We start from the raw sequence: 17,140 nt of genomic DNA on the forward strand, positions 1-17,140 counted from the left end.
AAAACACCTGCAAGCAAGTGGAGGGGCTAAGGTTTTGATCTTTAGGCCTACTGCACAAGTCCCGCTCCCGGGCACACTGAGATGACAATGACAATGGGTGTGGTGACACGCACCTGTAATCCCAACTATTGGGAAGCTGTAAACAGGCAGATTCACTATGAGTCCAATCTAGTAGTGAGACCTTGAACACCCTGTAGACCCTTCTCTAAAATACAGAAAGAAAGAAAGAAAGAAAGAAAGAAAGAAAGAAAGAAAGAAAGAAAGAAAGAAAGAAAGAAAGAAAAGAAAGAAAGAAAGAAAGAAAAGAGGATAAAAACTATGGTACACGTTATACCTAGACAAGTTATGAGCACTTATAAAAAGTTTTTTAAAAAAAGATCCTAATTCTTTCTATAGAATTCAAGCTTGTTGGCCTACTTAAGTATTTTAATATAGTATATTAGAGGCCTAATATGACATCTTGCTATGAACAAGGTTTAAATGTATATAAAATTTTTCAAACCCTCACATTCTAGTAAGACAGAAAATTTGCTGGTTTGAGAAAGTGCAAAATATTATAAACATACCAAAGAAGGATTAGCATTCTAATTGTGGAAGGAAAAGGAAAGAATTATAAAGGCTTGCTGACAATCTCTGAAAGATAAGCACTTGAAACAACTGAACAAAAGGATATTCAAAAGTACTAATGCAGAGATAAAAAGATGGACAAATAAACTTCGCTTTTTTGAAAGCCCAAAGGCTGGAAACGTCCCGCAGGCTGCATGGGCCTAACAGCCACGTGTGCCTTCTCTTTTCCCAAGTTCCACACTTCATGCAGCAAATATATCTATGACTTTTGTCTCACGATAGACAATTTTATACTCATTTTTATTTACAAAATTCAGCACACTTACATTTAGTTTAGGGGAAACCGTATAACCCTCAAGATAATAAGCAAGAAAAAGATGAGATGGGAGCTGAAGTACTATGAGAATAAATACTGAGTCTTTGATCTTGCTTATATTAATGGACTCTTAAGCATTGGATCAGATATCCAATCTAAAATTAAATCAAGAGTGATTTATTTTCTTTAAATATTTGAGAATAAGATGTCAAAACTATAAAGTAGGTACTAAACAAAAACGACTATTACTCTGTGAGAGGCCATTAACTGGTATACATTTTATAATAGTGTCAGCCATTTTCTTAAGTTTCTATTCCCCTGCTGAGTTAAGTTTATGGTCCTTCTCACCTTGCCCATTCCCTGTGAATCATGTGCTATGCCCCAGGGATGTCACCTTCTCCCATTGCCTAGATACCTGCTGACCCCCCCAAGAGCAGAGACTTCCTCATTCCTACACTCCCTATATATACCCAGCACCTCCCCTGAATAAACGGGACTTGATCAGAATCCTGTCTTGTCTTCATTCTTCGCGTCTCCTGTCCTTTGTCCCCTCTTCAATTCCCCGCACCTTCCCCAGGTGACCTTTGTTGACTGACCCTCTGGTTCGGGACATTACTCCTTACTGATACTTTCTACTGTTTTTGTTCCAACTGAGGGATAAATCAAGCTACCTTCCCTATCCCTTTTCTTTTTCCCTGTTTCATCTTCTCTTACTATCCCTTTCCTTCCATCATTTACAAAAAAGTGACAAAACATGTGTCTGTCAGAAAAACTTAATATGATTATGATACCACTCATACCAAGATGCTACATTACAGTGATGGTGTCCTCAGAGAGGTATAAGGGACACAAATCAGGAACCCTGCAATGGGGATGATTACTACAGCTTGCAGCAGGACAGCAAGAGTGCTATCCTGCCATGAGCCCTAGTAACACACCCGGCAAAACTCTCTTTCAAGTTTGATGGAGAAGTGAAATACTTCCATGACAAAGAACAACTAAAGAATTTCATGGCAACAAAGCCAATTCTTCACAGACTACTAAAATGTATTCTAGAGATGGATCAAAATGACCACAACTCCATTAATGAGAATGGAAAGAGCCCACCAAATAGGACAAACAAACACAGGAGAAAAAGAGGTATACAACAGCAAGTAAATAACATGTCAAATCTACATCAGTACATCTTAATTATAACCATCAATGTAAATGGACTCAATTCACCAATTAAAGGAAATAGACGGGAAGAGTGGATTAGGAAGCAAAATCCAACTATATGGTGCATAAGACATCATCTATCAATTGATTGGTTTATCTCCATAGTTTTGTTCAGCTGGTAATTTTGATAGTTCTATGATTTGTACCTCACAAATTTGAACACAGTAGTTTCCCTGATTCATAAATAATGCTTTGTCCTGACTTTACAGCTGACTGACTATATGGAATTATGTTTTTTTGTTGTTGTTCCAGTACTGAGGATTGAATTTAGGATCTTGCGCTTGCCAGGTAAGTGCTTATTCTACAGAGCTATCTCCCTAGCTGGCTTATTGACTTAGAAATAAATATTCTTGACAAGTACAAGGGCCTGAGTTCAATCCCTGGTTCCACCAAAATAAATAAATAAAGTAAATATCAATAAATAAATTTTCTGCAAGATTAGAATTCAGTATAGATGCTTCCAAAGTCCTTATTAAATTGAATGTGGGGAAATTTGAGAAATCATATACTAAAATAAGAGAAGGTGTTCTATACTATACATCTTAGTTTTGGAATATGTCTATAAAACAAACGTGTTACATTGTTCTTAAAAATAAAACAAATTTGCAAAGTCAAAAGAATGCCATTTTTCTCTCAGTCTTGGAGATAAGACGGTAATGCTTTAGGGCTTTTATTGGGAGGAACAGAAGGATAGACTGCATCTTTTGTTGTCGACTCTTCTTCAGTACTGACACTCTTAATGTCTATACCTACCCCTGCCTGTGTGCCATTGATTCTGTGGCTGTAGTTTTTACAGGTTATTCTTGGCCTTTCCTACACACCTCTGGTCATAGAGCCATTGAGCATTTATTTCATAACTGCAAGGTTAGCCGAGAGCAAGGATACAAAAGCAAATATAGCCATTTATAAACTTCAGACAAAATACAAGTGGCCTCTTCCTTGGAGAGACAAATGATTTACAGGAAAAGATCAGGAATGAAGATAAAAAGCATAATTCTAATGTTAGTCACTGCTGTAACCAGCTGAAGCACGTTAAGCAAAAATCTTTAATTTTGTAGGTCTCTTTTTACACTGAAAATGTAGAGACAAAGGAATGTATCTTCTAGAGTTCATGGGTGGATTATGCTATAAGACAGTTATAAAAGCATTAAATATCATTTAATAAAATAACAGCCAAATAGAATCATGTTGTTCATGCTTTAACTATTATAGAGACAATGATTTATACTATTTATGCTTATGAATTTTAAAATAGAAAAACATAAGCAAACTTATTAAGAGAAGTATGCTGCCTAGGTAGCAGAACCACAATTATTACAGCTCCCAATCTCTAATGACCTGTTCTTGCAGACAGTCAAAGAAATGGTTACCATTTACTGAAATTTCACTGTGCTAATCAATTGATATGGTTTTATGTATATCATTCGGTCCTGCAAGGCAGTTATTCTATTCAAAAGGAGATAATGATGGCAGTTCTTACTTGATCGTATTTCCCCATCCTCAGCTAACACAGAGCTCTGGAGAAGCAGAATCAAAACTATCCGAAGAAAGGTAAGATGGTGAGCCATAGTTATTTGCAATCTAGTATGTTGGTTTCAGGATTCCTAAAGAAAAAAAAAAGAAAAGTTAAATATATTACACAAATGAAGATAAATGTTAGCAATTAATTAAAATAATGACTTTTTTAAAATTTATATGTGTCTAAAATAGCTAAATTTTAATATTTACCCTTCAAGGTCAGTGAGGACTCAAGACATAAGAAAGCCTGTACTGGAACATCCTGTAACTCAGTGGTGTCACAAATTTTCTGATCAAGGAGATTATGGGGGCCACAGAGGAAAGTGACTGATGATGTAGAGTGTGCCTAAGGAAAGCCACATGGAGAGAAAACATTCTCTCAGGCTTTCACAGAGAGCAAATTGGTCAAGCAATGGCTGTGACTCATCCACATGCCTGACACTGACAAAAGATCTACAAACTTCTGTACAGGGTTTCAGGGTAAATCCTGAGAAAATCTGATAGACCTTGTCAGATACAAAAATTACATTTTTTCATTTTTTGGTATATATGTTTTGCTTTATCTTGGTCTTAACCATCCACAGGAAAGTATAAAAACAAGGTATAAAAAGTAAAGTCATATTAGTATGCTGAGCTGTAAAAGGCAAAAGTCAACAACTTCTGACATTGCCAGCCCTACAGATATATCATTACTATTATAGACTACTGGACTATATTGGATTATTTTGCTGAATTCATGCACCTGCAATATATGAATGGCAATGGAATACCCATCTCTGACAAAAGTAAACAAAAAAGGGGAATATAAATGAAGGAGCATTTTGTAGACAAATATATACAAGCATAGATATATAACTACTTTCTCTTAGTTCAATGAGAAGAAAGTTTTGAACTAATACTGTTTAGACAAGATATCATGTGTGCATCTTGTAGTATGAATAACCACTGGGAAGACAACAATATGCAATGTATTAATTATTGTAACTGTCCTACTAACCTGCTTTGAAACTGTCTGATTGCAATTTCTTTCTCAAGAAAATTAATATAAAAACAAATAAATTTTAATATTTAATACAATAGTATAATGAGTAAGGGCTGTATAAAACCACAACACATCTTTTAATTCAGAATTGTCTTGGAAAAGCATATATTCTTTATAAATCTTTGAGCTTTGCTCAAAATACATTTTCTGAATTTTTCCTTCAGATGAATCTGTGGAAAAACATTCTTTTTTAAAAAAATAATTTTATTGAGAAATAAATGTCAATGACACAGTTTCACAACCAATTACTGGCACATTTTCAATAATTAAAACATTTTATATTGTTGTTTTAGTGGTTATTCATTGTACAAGATGCAGACATGATATCCTGCCTCAAACACTATTATAACAAACCTCTCTATTCATTGAATAAAGAGAATGGAGTTGTATATCTTAACTATTTTGAGTATACAGATACAAAAGGGTTTTCTATCCCACTTTTTTGGTTAGTTTTGTCAGAGAAGGGCATTCCATTATCATTTAAATATTGTAGGCAAAGCAGAATCTCAGAATACAGTCCAGTAGTCCATAATAGTAGTGGATTTTCTGTAAGACTGGCAATGTCTCAAGTTGTTGACTTGAGCTTTTTACAGTTCAACATATTAATGTGGCTTTACTTTTCTATACTTCATCTTCATACTTTTCTCCTGGATGGCTAAGATCAAGATAAAGCAAGACCTATATAACAAGAAATGCAACTTTTGTATCAGTTAAGGTCAGTCATCTCCCATCAGGATTTAACCTGAAGCCCTATACCAGAGTTTGTAGATCTTTTGTGTCAGCCATGTGGATGAGTCATGGCCATTGCTTGACCAATTTGCTCTCTGTGAAAGCCTGAGAGAACGTTTTCTCTCCATGTGACTCTCCTTAGGCACATGCTACATTGTCAATCACATTCTTCCGTTACTGCATAATCTCCTTGATCAGAAAATTTGGGACACAACTGAGTTATATAATGTTACAGTATAGGTTCTCCTATGTCCTGAGTCCTCACTAAGCTTGAGAGGCTAGGGCCAAAATGTTGGCTGTCCTTGCAGTCCTTCTTTTTCTCTGACTTTTGTTCTGCAAACTTAGGTTGTTAACACTCCAGAAGAGAAGCTTATTATTACCCTACAACATATGCAGTTGGGTTTAACCTAACTATCTGTCTGAATATCAAACACTTTAGGCATAACATGGAACAGGTATTTTCCATCAGGTATTGATATGTTAAACTTTAAGTCTCTGCAGAATATCAACACAAAAATTAAAAAATTGAAAAATATGAATAAACAATACAAAATTTTACACAGAAATTAAGGAATCTAACCATATACAGCATTGTAGCAGGACTGTTCTGTGACTTTTTTTTTTTTTTTGATTTGAGCTTTTTACAGCTCAGCAATTAATGTGGCTTTATATTTTGTACTTCATTTTCATACTTATGAGAAACTGTCTTGTTTCTTGTTTTCATTTATTGCACTTTTTTAAAATAAACTTTTACTTGAGAGACAGTATGACACTAATTTGTATGTTATGACAAGCAGTATATATTTAGAAGAGCAGAATGGCAGGCATTCCAAGCATGATCCTACAATTCATTACACATTACTCTCTTCAGTGCAGCTGCTTCGTTCAGTTATCAGCATACATAGTTAGGCAGGGTGAGAATCCTACCAGTTAACTTCTAGTTTCAAAACCATGCTACAGATTCTCAGGATCCTAGCCTTACCCATCTTGTGCATATAAATTTATGGCTTTGCCACGTCATGTTTCCCAGATTTTCTCCTTGCCATCTCCTCATTGTCCAATCCTCAAGTTATTGCTTTGCATTTAATTGTGTTATACATTTCTATTTTTATTTCTACTTTTGAGTTCTTATACTAGGAAAACTATATGATATTTACACATGTGGGTCTGGTTTATTTCACTTATGAGTATATCTTCAAGTGGCATTCACTTCAATATAAAAGCTTCGAGTTTATCATGCTTTACAGCTGAGTAATACTCGATTGTATAAAAAATACCATTCCTCAGGTGATGGACATCTTGGTTGTTTCCAAGATTTGGCTATCACAAATTGTGCTGCAATAAACATAGGTAAACATATATCACTATGATATGACCTTCTCAATTCCTCTGGGAAAATTCCCAGTAGGGGGATAGCTGCCTTGAATGGGATTTCCAGTTCTAGTTTTTCTAGAGGTCTCCACATTGATTTCCATAATGGTTGCACCAGTCTACAAACCAACAACAGTGTAGAAGGGTTCCACTTTCCCCACAAACTCTCCAACATTTGTTGTTGGTCGATTTGTTTGTGATAGCCATTCTTTTTGGGGTGAGATGGTATCTCAGTTTTGTTTTAATTTGTCTTTGATGGCTAGTGATGTTGAGTATTTTTTTCATATATTTATTTGCTTCTTTAATTTTGTCCTCTGAGAAGTGTGTGTTCATCTCAGATGCCCATTTCTGGACTGGGTCTTTAAATTTTGGGGCCCTAATGTTTTTTAGTTCTTTATAATTTCTAGAGAGCAGACCTTTGTCTGAGTGCTTGTAAGTTAAGATTTTTTCAAAACTTGTGGACTGGCTTTACACTTTGTTGGTAATTTCTTTAGACATGCAAAATCTTCTCAATAAGAAGAGGTCCCAGTCACTAATTATTTCAAGTATTACCCATGCAATTTGATTTTTGTTCATGAACTCTTTGCCTACCACTATGTCTTCAAGAGTTCCTCCTATTCTCTCTTCCAAGAGATTTAGTGTTTCTACTTTAATGTTTAGATCTTTAATCCACTTTGACGTTAGCTTAGTGCCTAGTGATAGACCTGGGTCAAGTTTAAGTTTGTGGCATGCACAGAGCCATTTTTTCCAGCACTATTTGTTAAAGAGGTTATCTTTCTTCAAGTAAGCATGTATGGCCCCTTTGTCAAAGGTCAGGTAACTGAGTGTATTCGTAGGGGACTCACCATCTTCTAATTTATTCCATTGAGCCTCAGGACTATTTTGTTGCCAAACCATGCTGATTTTGTCACAGTAGCTTTGCAGTATAATTTCTTTTTTCTGTTCAATATTTTTACATAATTTTATTGAGAGACAAATAGCAATGAGACAGTTTCAAATCAAATTGGTAGGACAGTTTCAATAACTAACACATTGCATACATTCTTCCTAGTGCTTAATTGCTGTACAAGATGCGGACATGATATCCTATTTACAAACACTATTAGAACAAAGCCCACTATTCATTAAGAGAATGTAATTATATATCTATCCTAACCATTTTGAATACACAGATACAAAATGGACATTTTTCTGTATCTGCTTTTTGGTTTAGTATCATTATTTGAATATTACAGGTATGTTAACTCAGCAAAGCATTCTAAAAGAGTCCAGTAGTCCCTAATAGTATTGGGTCTTCCTCTTGACTGGCAGTGTCAGAAATTGTTGACCTGAGTCCACTACAGCTCAAAATAACACCATGGCTTTACTTCTTATACTTCGTTTTTATAGTTTTCTGATGGATGGTTAAGACCAAGATAAAGCAAGACATAGGCAAAAAGAATTGTAGCTTTTGGATCTGATAAGGCCAGTCAAATCCCCTCAGGATTTTTCCTGAGATCCTGTACCTCAGATTGTAGATCCTTTGTCAGTGTAAGCCATGTGGATGAGTCATGGCCATTGCTTGGCCAATGTGCTCTCTGAGAAAGCCTGAAAGAATGTTTTCTCTCCATGTGACTCTCCTTAGGCACACTCTACATCATCGATCACTTTCCTCTTTGGCCCCATAATCTCCTTGATCAGAAAATTTGGGACACTATTGAGTTACGTGACGTTACAGTATAAGTTTTCATATGTCCTGAGTCTTAATAGACCTTGGAAGGCTAGGACCAAACTGTTGGCTTTCCTTGCAGCCCTCCTTTTTCTCTAATTTTGGTTTGCAAACTTAGCTTGTTAAGCCTCCAGAAGAGAAGCTTATCATTATTACCAAACAACCTAGGCCATTAAGTTAACCTCACTATATGTCTGAATATCAAACATCTTAGGCATAATATGGAATAGGTATTTTTCATCAAGTATTGATATGTTGAACTTTAAGTCCCTACAGAATATGATGAAAAAGCCTTCAAAAATTAAAATATATTTTAAAATAGGTATAAAGAATTATATAATTCTTATGTTTACATAAAAGTCCAGAAATCTAACTATATACAACCTTGTAGCAGGACAGTCCCACAACATTCCTTTTCCTGTCTCCTGCCTTCATTCACCACCCCCTTCTTTTTGAACAATCATCTACCTGAGAGACAGCAGGGCAGCAACTGGCATGTCATGACAAGCAGCCTGTATTCAGAAGACCAGAATGACAGGCACTCCAAGCATAAACCTACTACTAAAAATTGCGATCTTCAATGCAGTTGCTTAGTTCACAGGTGTCTGTATATATAGTTAGTCAGGATGAGAATCATACCAATTAACTGCAAGATTCAAAAATCTTCTGAAGATTCTCAGGATCATTGCCTTACCCATCTTCTACATATAACTGTATGGCTCGCCCCTGTCATGTTTCCTAGCTCTTCTCTTTGCTCTCTTTTCATTGTCTAGTCCTCAAGTTCTTGCTTTCCTTTTAGTTGTATTATACCTTTCTATTTGTATTTCTTCTCTTGAGTTCTAATACTAGGGAAACTATATGATATTTACACGTGTGTCTGGTTTATTTCACTTATGAGTATATCTTCAAGTGGCATCCACTTCAATATAAAGGCTTCGAATTTATCATTCTTTATAGCTGAGTAATACTCCATTGTATAAAAATACCACATCTTTTTCATCCATTCCTCAGGTGATAGGCATCTTGGTTGTTTCCAAGATTTGGCTATCACAAATTGTGCTTCTATAAACATAGGCACACATATATCCCTATGATATGATGTTTTCAGATCCTCTGCGAATATTCCCAGTAGAAGAATAGTTGGATTAAATGTGATTTCCAGTCCAAGTTTTCTTAAGAGTCTCCACACTGATTTCCATAAGGGTTGTACCAGTCTACTTTCCCACCAGCACTGGAGAAGCATTCCTTTTCCCCCACACCCTCTCCAACATTTGTTGTTGGTTGATTTCTTTATGATAGTCATCCTTTATGGGGTGAAGTGATATCTCAATGTTGTTTTAATTTGCATTTCACAAATGGCTAGTGATGTGGAGCATTTTTTCATATATTTATTCGCTTCTTTAACTTCATCCTCTGAGAAGTGTGTGTTCATCTCAGATGCCCATTTCTGGACTGGGTCTTTCAATTTTGGGGCCCTAGTATTTTTTAGTTCTTTATAAATTCTAGAGAGCAGACCTTTGTCTGAGTACTTATTTTTGTCTGAGTCATGATTTTTTCCAAATTTATGTGTTGTCTTTTCACTTTGTTGGTAGTATCTTTTGATGAGCAAAAATTTCTCAATAAGAGCAGGTCCCAGTTGTTAATTCTTTCAAGTGTTTCCCATGCTATTTGATTTTTGTTCATGAACTCTTTTTTTCATATATTTGCCATTCTGGTATTTATCTTATGTTTATTCTTAGTAATTCTTTACTATCATGTAAACAGTTTCTAGTTCAATTGTTTTGAAGTATTTAATTTTTAATTAATTAACATTTAATTTTCTGAATATTGTTTAATCTGAATTTTTGTTTTAAGATTTATACTGTATATTTGACTTACAATCTACTTAAAAGACATGGTATGGTATTTTCTTCTATTATTAGAATCTTTAAAAAGCATATTTACATTTTCCATTGACTTTATATTATTTCTGCCTTGTCTTTTACACACACACACACACACACACACACACGCACATGCACGCACACTATATATATGAAAAAAATGTATGTAACCTGATATAAGATTGATACTATTTTGTAAAAATTTTCAATGGCCTTTAAAATGAGTTTGTCTAATATATTTTACATAGTTCGGCATAACTATCATTTTAAGAGATCTTTATTCATTATCCAGGACCATCCAGCAACTTTTCTTGCCTTCTGGATTATGCTCTTTGTTATTTCCTATGCTACATCTGGAGGCATTAGAATATTTTGAGTTTGTATAACTCAAAAATATTTTACTTTTAGTTTTCAAAAGTATGTTTGCTATGTATAAAATTCAACGAAGATAGATCTTTTTTCAGCCCTTTGAATTAATTAGTCTAGTTTCTTACACACTTGGTCTTTTTTTTCTAATGTGGAATAAGATGCTATTTAATTTTTTTGTTCCATAGCTAATTTTTAATGTATATGCTTTAATGATTTTTTATTTACAAAAAGTTTTGGACAATTTCATTTTTGTGTACCGTATGATTTTATTCAAATTTCTTGTGCACAAGGTTCATTTTTCTTGGAAATGTGGTGTATTAGCTTCAAATAAATTCAGAAATTTAAAATCTTTAAATATTTATTACCTACCCTGTTCTACTTTGAGAATTCTAATTATCTGAATATAACTTTCTTGATTTTGGCACAGAATGAGCTATTATGTGACTGATCTGTAAATTCTTTCTTCATTTTTATTTTGGACAATTTTTACCGTTATATTATTGAAGTTCATAAATAATCTATTTATAATGTACAATCTATTACTAATCTCATTGCTATGTATCATCTCAGAAATATTTCTCAAAAATTCATTCTGTCTACATCTTATATCATTCACATTTCAATATTTGTCTACAATTTAATAAGCATAAATAAAAATAATTTTTTTTTAAATAGGAAAACACAACTCACAAACTTCTGCGAGTAAAATTTTTGAAGTTTGTTACTCCAAGTGTAGTGAGGTCACCTTTACCATTTCCATTTCTCAAATAATAGAATCCACCAGAATCACCTAGAATTCTTACTAAAATACACATTCTGGAGCAGTGGGCTTGGTTTGCACCTGGAGTCTTCATTTCTGACAAGTTCTAGGGAAACACTGATATACCAGTCCAGACCACACCTTGAGAAGTTAGCATGTAAAGGGAACTCCATTTTATGTCTTTTCTTTTCTACCAAGACTAAAAATAACGTCAAAATTTCTACAATAGAAGAAATAGTATTTCAAGTTTCAAGAAGCTGCAACTGAATATTTGTCTTTCTGAAACATATGCAGTGGGGTATGAATAGAGAAGGGGAAGAATTTTGATCTAAATAGTATGACCTAAGAGCATTTTAATATAGAACAAAGAATGACAGCACAAACTAGTAGTCACAGCACTCTAAAAGGCTGAGGATCAAAAGCTCAAGCCCGAACCCTGGAAGCACCCATCCTACCCTCTGCCACAGCAGCAGCCTACCAGGGATAAAGAGGCAATGACCAGTATCCAGGAAGTGAGTCTCACTTCAGGGTGGAGTGATTCTTTCCACATAGACTGAGTGACAGTCCTGGGAGACAGCTTTGAAGAAGGCAAGTGCTAAGTGCTAAGTGGGGATTGCTAGGCTCCCCCATGAGGCCTTGGTGCAGAATAGGAGGGTCACAGGCCTTGTGATCTGCTGTAGCAGGCCAGGATTGGTGCCCATAACCATCAGGCTGCAGGCCTGAAGAGGAGGAATTTAACTGAGTGGTATATTTGAGCTCTGGCACTACTGCCAACAGCCAGCAGTCATCAGTGTTCTGAATAACTGTAGACCGACATAAGGGAGTCTCTTTGTCTTCACTAAAATCAGACTTCTTTGCTTAGCTTGATGACTACTGATGAATACTGAGTTCACTGATATCTAGTAGACATTTGATGCCACTGTTGTTGCTGAACGTACTGCCATAGACAAAGGAGTAATTGGGTTCACTCTGTGCTGATACCTGGATTGCCCAGGAATAATAAGCATTACTGTGACTCAGAATCAGGCAAAAGGCCAAAGAATTTGCAAACCACAGTAGAAAACAAACAAAAAATAGAAACATAAAAAGACAAGACAATACAATGTCTCTCCAAACTCCCAACTCCCCTAAACTCACTACAGGGAGCAGTGAGAGGAGAGAAAACCCAAAGCTACACAGTAGATAGGTGTGAAAGGGAACTGATAGAAGTAATACAGTTCTACAAGGTGGTTGATGAGCTCAAAGAGTAATTACCATAATGAAACAAACAATCAGTGTCTATAGAAGACACTAACAAAGTGATGCAAACATGAGTGCCCAGCATAGAATGGAACTGGACTCCATAAAAAAGTTTCAAACAGAAATCCAGCAGATAAAAGACATGATTAGAAGTATGGGCAGCAGAAGCAGTCAATATGAAGAGAGACTGTTAGACCTGGAGGACAGGCCTGTAATCAATGATTAATGAGAGATACCTTCAAGTGCAAATGGACAATGGGTCCAACAGCTCTTAGGTTACTCAAAGAGGTATAATAAAAGTGTATGTGGAATTAGGAAAACATCAGAGACAGCATAAGGGGCATAAAAACCTGGCTTATAGAAAATTAGCAGAAAACTGTCCAGAAAGGGGAAAAAACATCTTTTAACATACAGATAAATGAAGTCTATAGAACTCCAAAGAGCATGAAAAGAAAATAACTTTAAAATCAGACCATTATGTCCTACAATATTATCTTTCAAAATTTATGTCGAAATTATGTACTTTCATGACAAAGTAAACCTAAAACTAGATTCAATAAAATAAGTACACCAGAGAGGGACAATTACTAAGTGGAAGGCAAAGAAAGCAAAATGCCGATAGGAAAGTAATACAACGCCAGTTATAAGCCAATATCTATCAGTTACAACTATCAATGTAAATGAACTTAACTCATAAATCAAAGGGCAGACTAACAGAACAGATAAAGAACAAAACCACTCAAAAATATTATTTATGCAATCAATTCATTTAACACAAAAAGAAACTCAAAAACTAAAAATCAAAGGATGGAAATCAATATTCTATGAAATAGCAACCTGAAAACAAGCAGGAGCAGCTCTTGTCTTTTAAGACAAAGTGCTTCAAGCAAAAGCTGGCTAAAAGAGACTAACAGAATATTACATATTGTCTGATATAACTATTCAAGAGGCTAAAAGAGACTAACAGAATATTACATATTGTCTGATGATATAACTATTCAAGAGGAAGAGCTAACAACTACAAGCATATCTATACCAGACCATAGTGCATCCAACTTCGTAAAAAAAAAGCTCTAATGGACGTTAATGATCGGATAGATATCAATATACTGATAAATGGGCATCTCAGTACCCCACTACCCCAAGTAGACAGATCAACTAAATAAGTAATTTTTTTAAAAATCAACAAATAAATAGCAGACTGGAACCAAACCTTTGAACATGCATTTAAAAGATATTTATAGATCATCCTGCCCAACAACCGAATGCATAGTCTTTTTTAGCTGTATATGGTACTTTCTCCAAAATAGATGATAAATAGCTAACAAAGTATGCTTTATAAACAATTTGAAATTTTACCATGCATATTTTCAGTCAATGACACTAAAAATTGATAACAAAAGAAACTAGAGAAACAATACAAATTAAATGACACACTCTTGAACAATCCATGTGTCACAGAGAACACAAAGGAAGAAATAAGACAGTTCCTACAATTAAAACATAATGCCAGTAACACATACCAGAACTTATGGAATACATTAAGAACAAAGCTGTGGGGAACTTTATAGTGGCAAATACCCACATTAAAAAATAGAATAAGCTTAAATAAATAAGCAAATGTTGCATCTCAAGGTTTTAGAAAACAAGAATGTAAACTGATGAAATTATAAAGATCAGGGAAGAAATTAACAAAGTAGAAATTAAAAATCAATACAAAAAATCAATGCACTGAACTGCTGGTTCTTTCAAAGAATAAATGAAATAAACAAACCCTTAGTCAATCTTACCAAAAAAGAAAGAAAAGGTACTAATGCTATTAGAAATGAAAAGGGTCAAATCACAATGGACACTTCCAAAATCCCACAACTTATTAGCAACTACTTCACAAACCTATATGCCAAACAATTAAAAACCTCAGAAGAACAGAGACTCCTAGACACAAATGAGTTAACAAAACTGAACAAAGACTTTAAAAACCTTGAGCAACCCAAGAAGAGGCAATGAGACTGAAGCAGAGAAAAGAGGCCCAACCAAGAAAACCTTAGGAACCGATGAATTCACAACTTAATTCTAAAAAAATAAACTTCAGGGAAGATCTCATGCCGATATTCCTAAACTTTTAATGAAATTGTGAGGGGAGGAAATCATTCTCAGAAGCTAACATTGTCCTGATCTTCAAACCAGACAAGGATACAACCAAAAAAGAGAACCACAGATCAACTTCTTTAATGAACACAGATTCAAAAATTCTTAAGATACCAGCAAAGAAAATGTGATAAATCATCAAAAAGATCCTTCACCATGAGCAATTAGGCTTCATCCCATGGAAGCAAGGAGGACTGAACACACAAAACTCAATAAATGAAATTCATCACATAAAGAAAGGACAAAAATCCCATGTTCAACTCAAAGGCAGAAAAGGCCTTTGACCAAACCAAACATCCATCCATGAAAAAAAAAAAAAAAAAAAAAAAAAAAAAAAAAAACATGAAGAAAATATAGAAAGATCTTATCTCAATATGATAAAAGCCAATTATGACCAACACGCTGCTAAAATCACCTTAAATGGAGAAAACCTGAAAAACTTTCCTCTAAAATCAGGAAAAAGACAAGGATGTGTATAATCACTACTCCTGTTCAATATAGTCTTCAAAATAATAGCCAGAGAAATAAGGAAAAGAAAGGAAAGGGAAGAGAGGGGAAGGGAGGGGAGGGGAGGGGAAGGGAAGGGAAGGGAAGGGAAGGGAAGGGAAGCGACGGGAAGGGAAGGGAGGGGAGGGAAAGGGAAGGGAAGGGAAAGGAAGGGATGAGAAGGGAAAGAAAGGGAAGGGAGGGGAGGGGAGATACATGTAGGAAAGGAAAAATTCAAAGCATCATTATTGGCAGATAACATGATCTTTTGCTCAATGACAACAAAAAACTCCACCAAAAGTTTCTTACAACTGATAACCACATTCAGCAGTGTAACAGGATGCAAAATAAATACACAAAAATCAATAGCATTCCTACAGAGCAAAGATGGTGAATCTTTCAGAACTAAGTGTCCAAAACTGAAACCCCAAACCAACTTATTACAAAGTACCAAAACTATAGTTAAACCTTAATTCTGAAGTTTTAGTTTAGAAAAAACAACTCACACATTAGTCTCCTCCAAAATGAATGGCCCAGGGAGAGCTTCCCGCTACCCTGCGCCAGCAGGACCCACTACTGGTCCCACCCAGGCGCAGCGTGGGTGAGACCGTCTTCCACCGCCTTGGGATGTCCCCCACCACTCTGCAGCACCTCCCCCACCCTGCCCGCCGAGTAGGAATTTCTGCCACGTTCCCGGAACAAGTAGACCCAGTTCTAACCCAGACCTAGTGATGTGTGGGAGAGCTGCCTCTCCACGCTACTCCATCGTGTCCCCTCCAGGCTCAGCTCAGGCCTGGACAACAGGTCTGGGTTGTAACCCTGCAGCTGCAATCCCCACAGAGAGGGTAGAGGATAGAACCACCCAGCTAGTCCAGGAGCAGAACATCTTGCCAGAGGGGCACAACAGGTTCACCCTCAAGGGCAGCAGCAGGAAGGAGCTGAGCACAGCAGCCAGACCCAAGTCAGGCACAGCTGGATAAATCCAGACTTTGTAGATCTGCACCTGAACTTCAATATGTGCTAAGGTTATAACTACAACGAAGATCTATAACAAAGGGCAGAAGACAGTGCCACAAAAAATGACGAGAAGGAACAAAATGCAACTTCAGAACCCAACCCCACCCGTAAAAAGTGCAGAGGAGACTAACACAGAACAAATTGGGAATCACACACCTGAAAGCAATGAATCAACGGCTTCTGAAATAAAGAAAGAGCTGCAGAAAGGTATAGAGGAACTCAGATTGGAAATAAAAAAAGAAATCCTTGAAATAATGACATCTGCAGTAAAGAATCAAATACAGAAACATATGGAGGAAACCCCCTGCCCACCGAGAACAAGTGTGGAGGACACTAGCTTGCTTGAAATGCATGAATTAATAGCGTTGACAGTAAATAAGCAACAGCAGAAAGATATAGAGGAAATCAGACCACAACTCTTTTCTGAAATAAAAAAAGAACTCTCAGAACTCATAGCATCTGAAGTAAAGAAGTAACTACAGAAACAGGGAGGAAACCTAATCTGAAAAAAACACTGCAGTAAAATAATTTATAAATGATTCTAAAGTAGACATTGATAAAAAAAAATAGAGGAGATTAGAAAAATGATGGATTCCTTGAATGAGGAATACAGGAAAGAAATAGATCGCATGAAGCAGAGTCAAAGAGATATAGAGGAAATTAAAACCTCAATCACAAGCTTGCAAAGCCGTTTAAGTGAAAATGAAGACAGAGTTTCAGATCTTGAAGATGATGGTGCAGCTAGTGAAAAGGTAAGAAAGGATCTCTT

At 35.7% G+C, this 17,140-nt stretch overlaps 1 protein-coding gene across 2 annotated transcripts in view; it reads right to left on the bottom strand.

The window, feature by feature from the left end:
• The window catches only part of Col21a1 (collagen type XXI alpha 1 chain), a 243,648-nt gene that overhangs the window by 157,181 nt on the left and 69,327 nt on the right, over nucleotides 1–17,140 (bottom strand). For both annotated transcript variants that reach the window (XM_023704842.1, XM_023704841.1), the window contains exon 2: nucleotides 3,582–3,705. In XM_023704842.1, the coding sequence (XP_023560610.1) occupies nucleotides 3,582–3,669 (88 nt within the window). In that variant the 5' untranslated portion in view covers nucleotides 3,670–3,705. The remainder of the gene's footprint in view (nucleotides 1–3,581; nucleotides 3,706–17,140) is intronic.

This window comes from Octodon degus, unplaced genomic scaffold, assembly GCF_000260255.1.
Source record: "Octodon degus isolate 3935 unplaced genomic scaffold, OctDeg1.0 scaffold00205, whole genome shotgun sequence".
Classification (NCBI taxonomy): Eukaryota; Metazoa; Chordata; class Mammalia; order Rodentia; family Octodontidae; genus Octodon; species Octodon degus.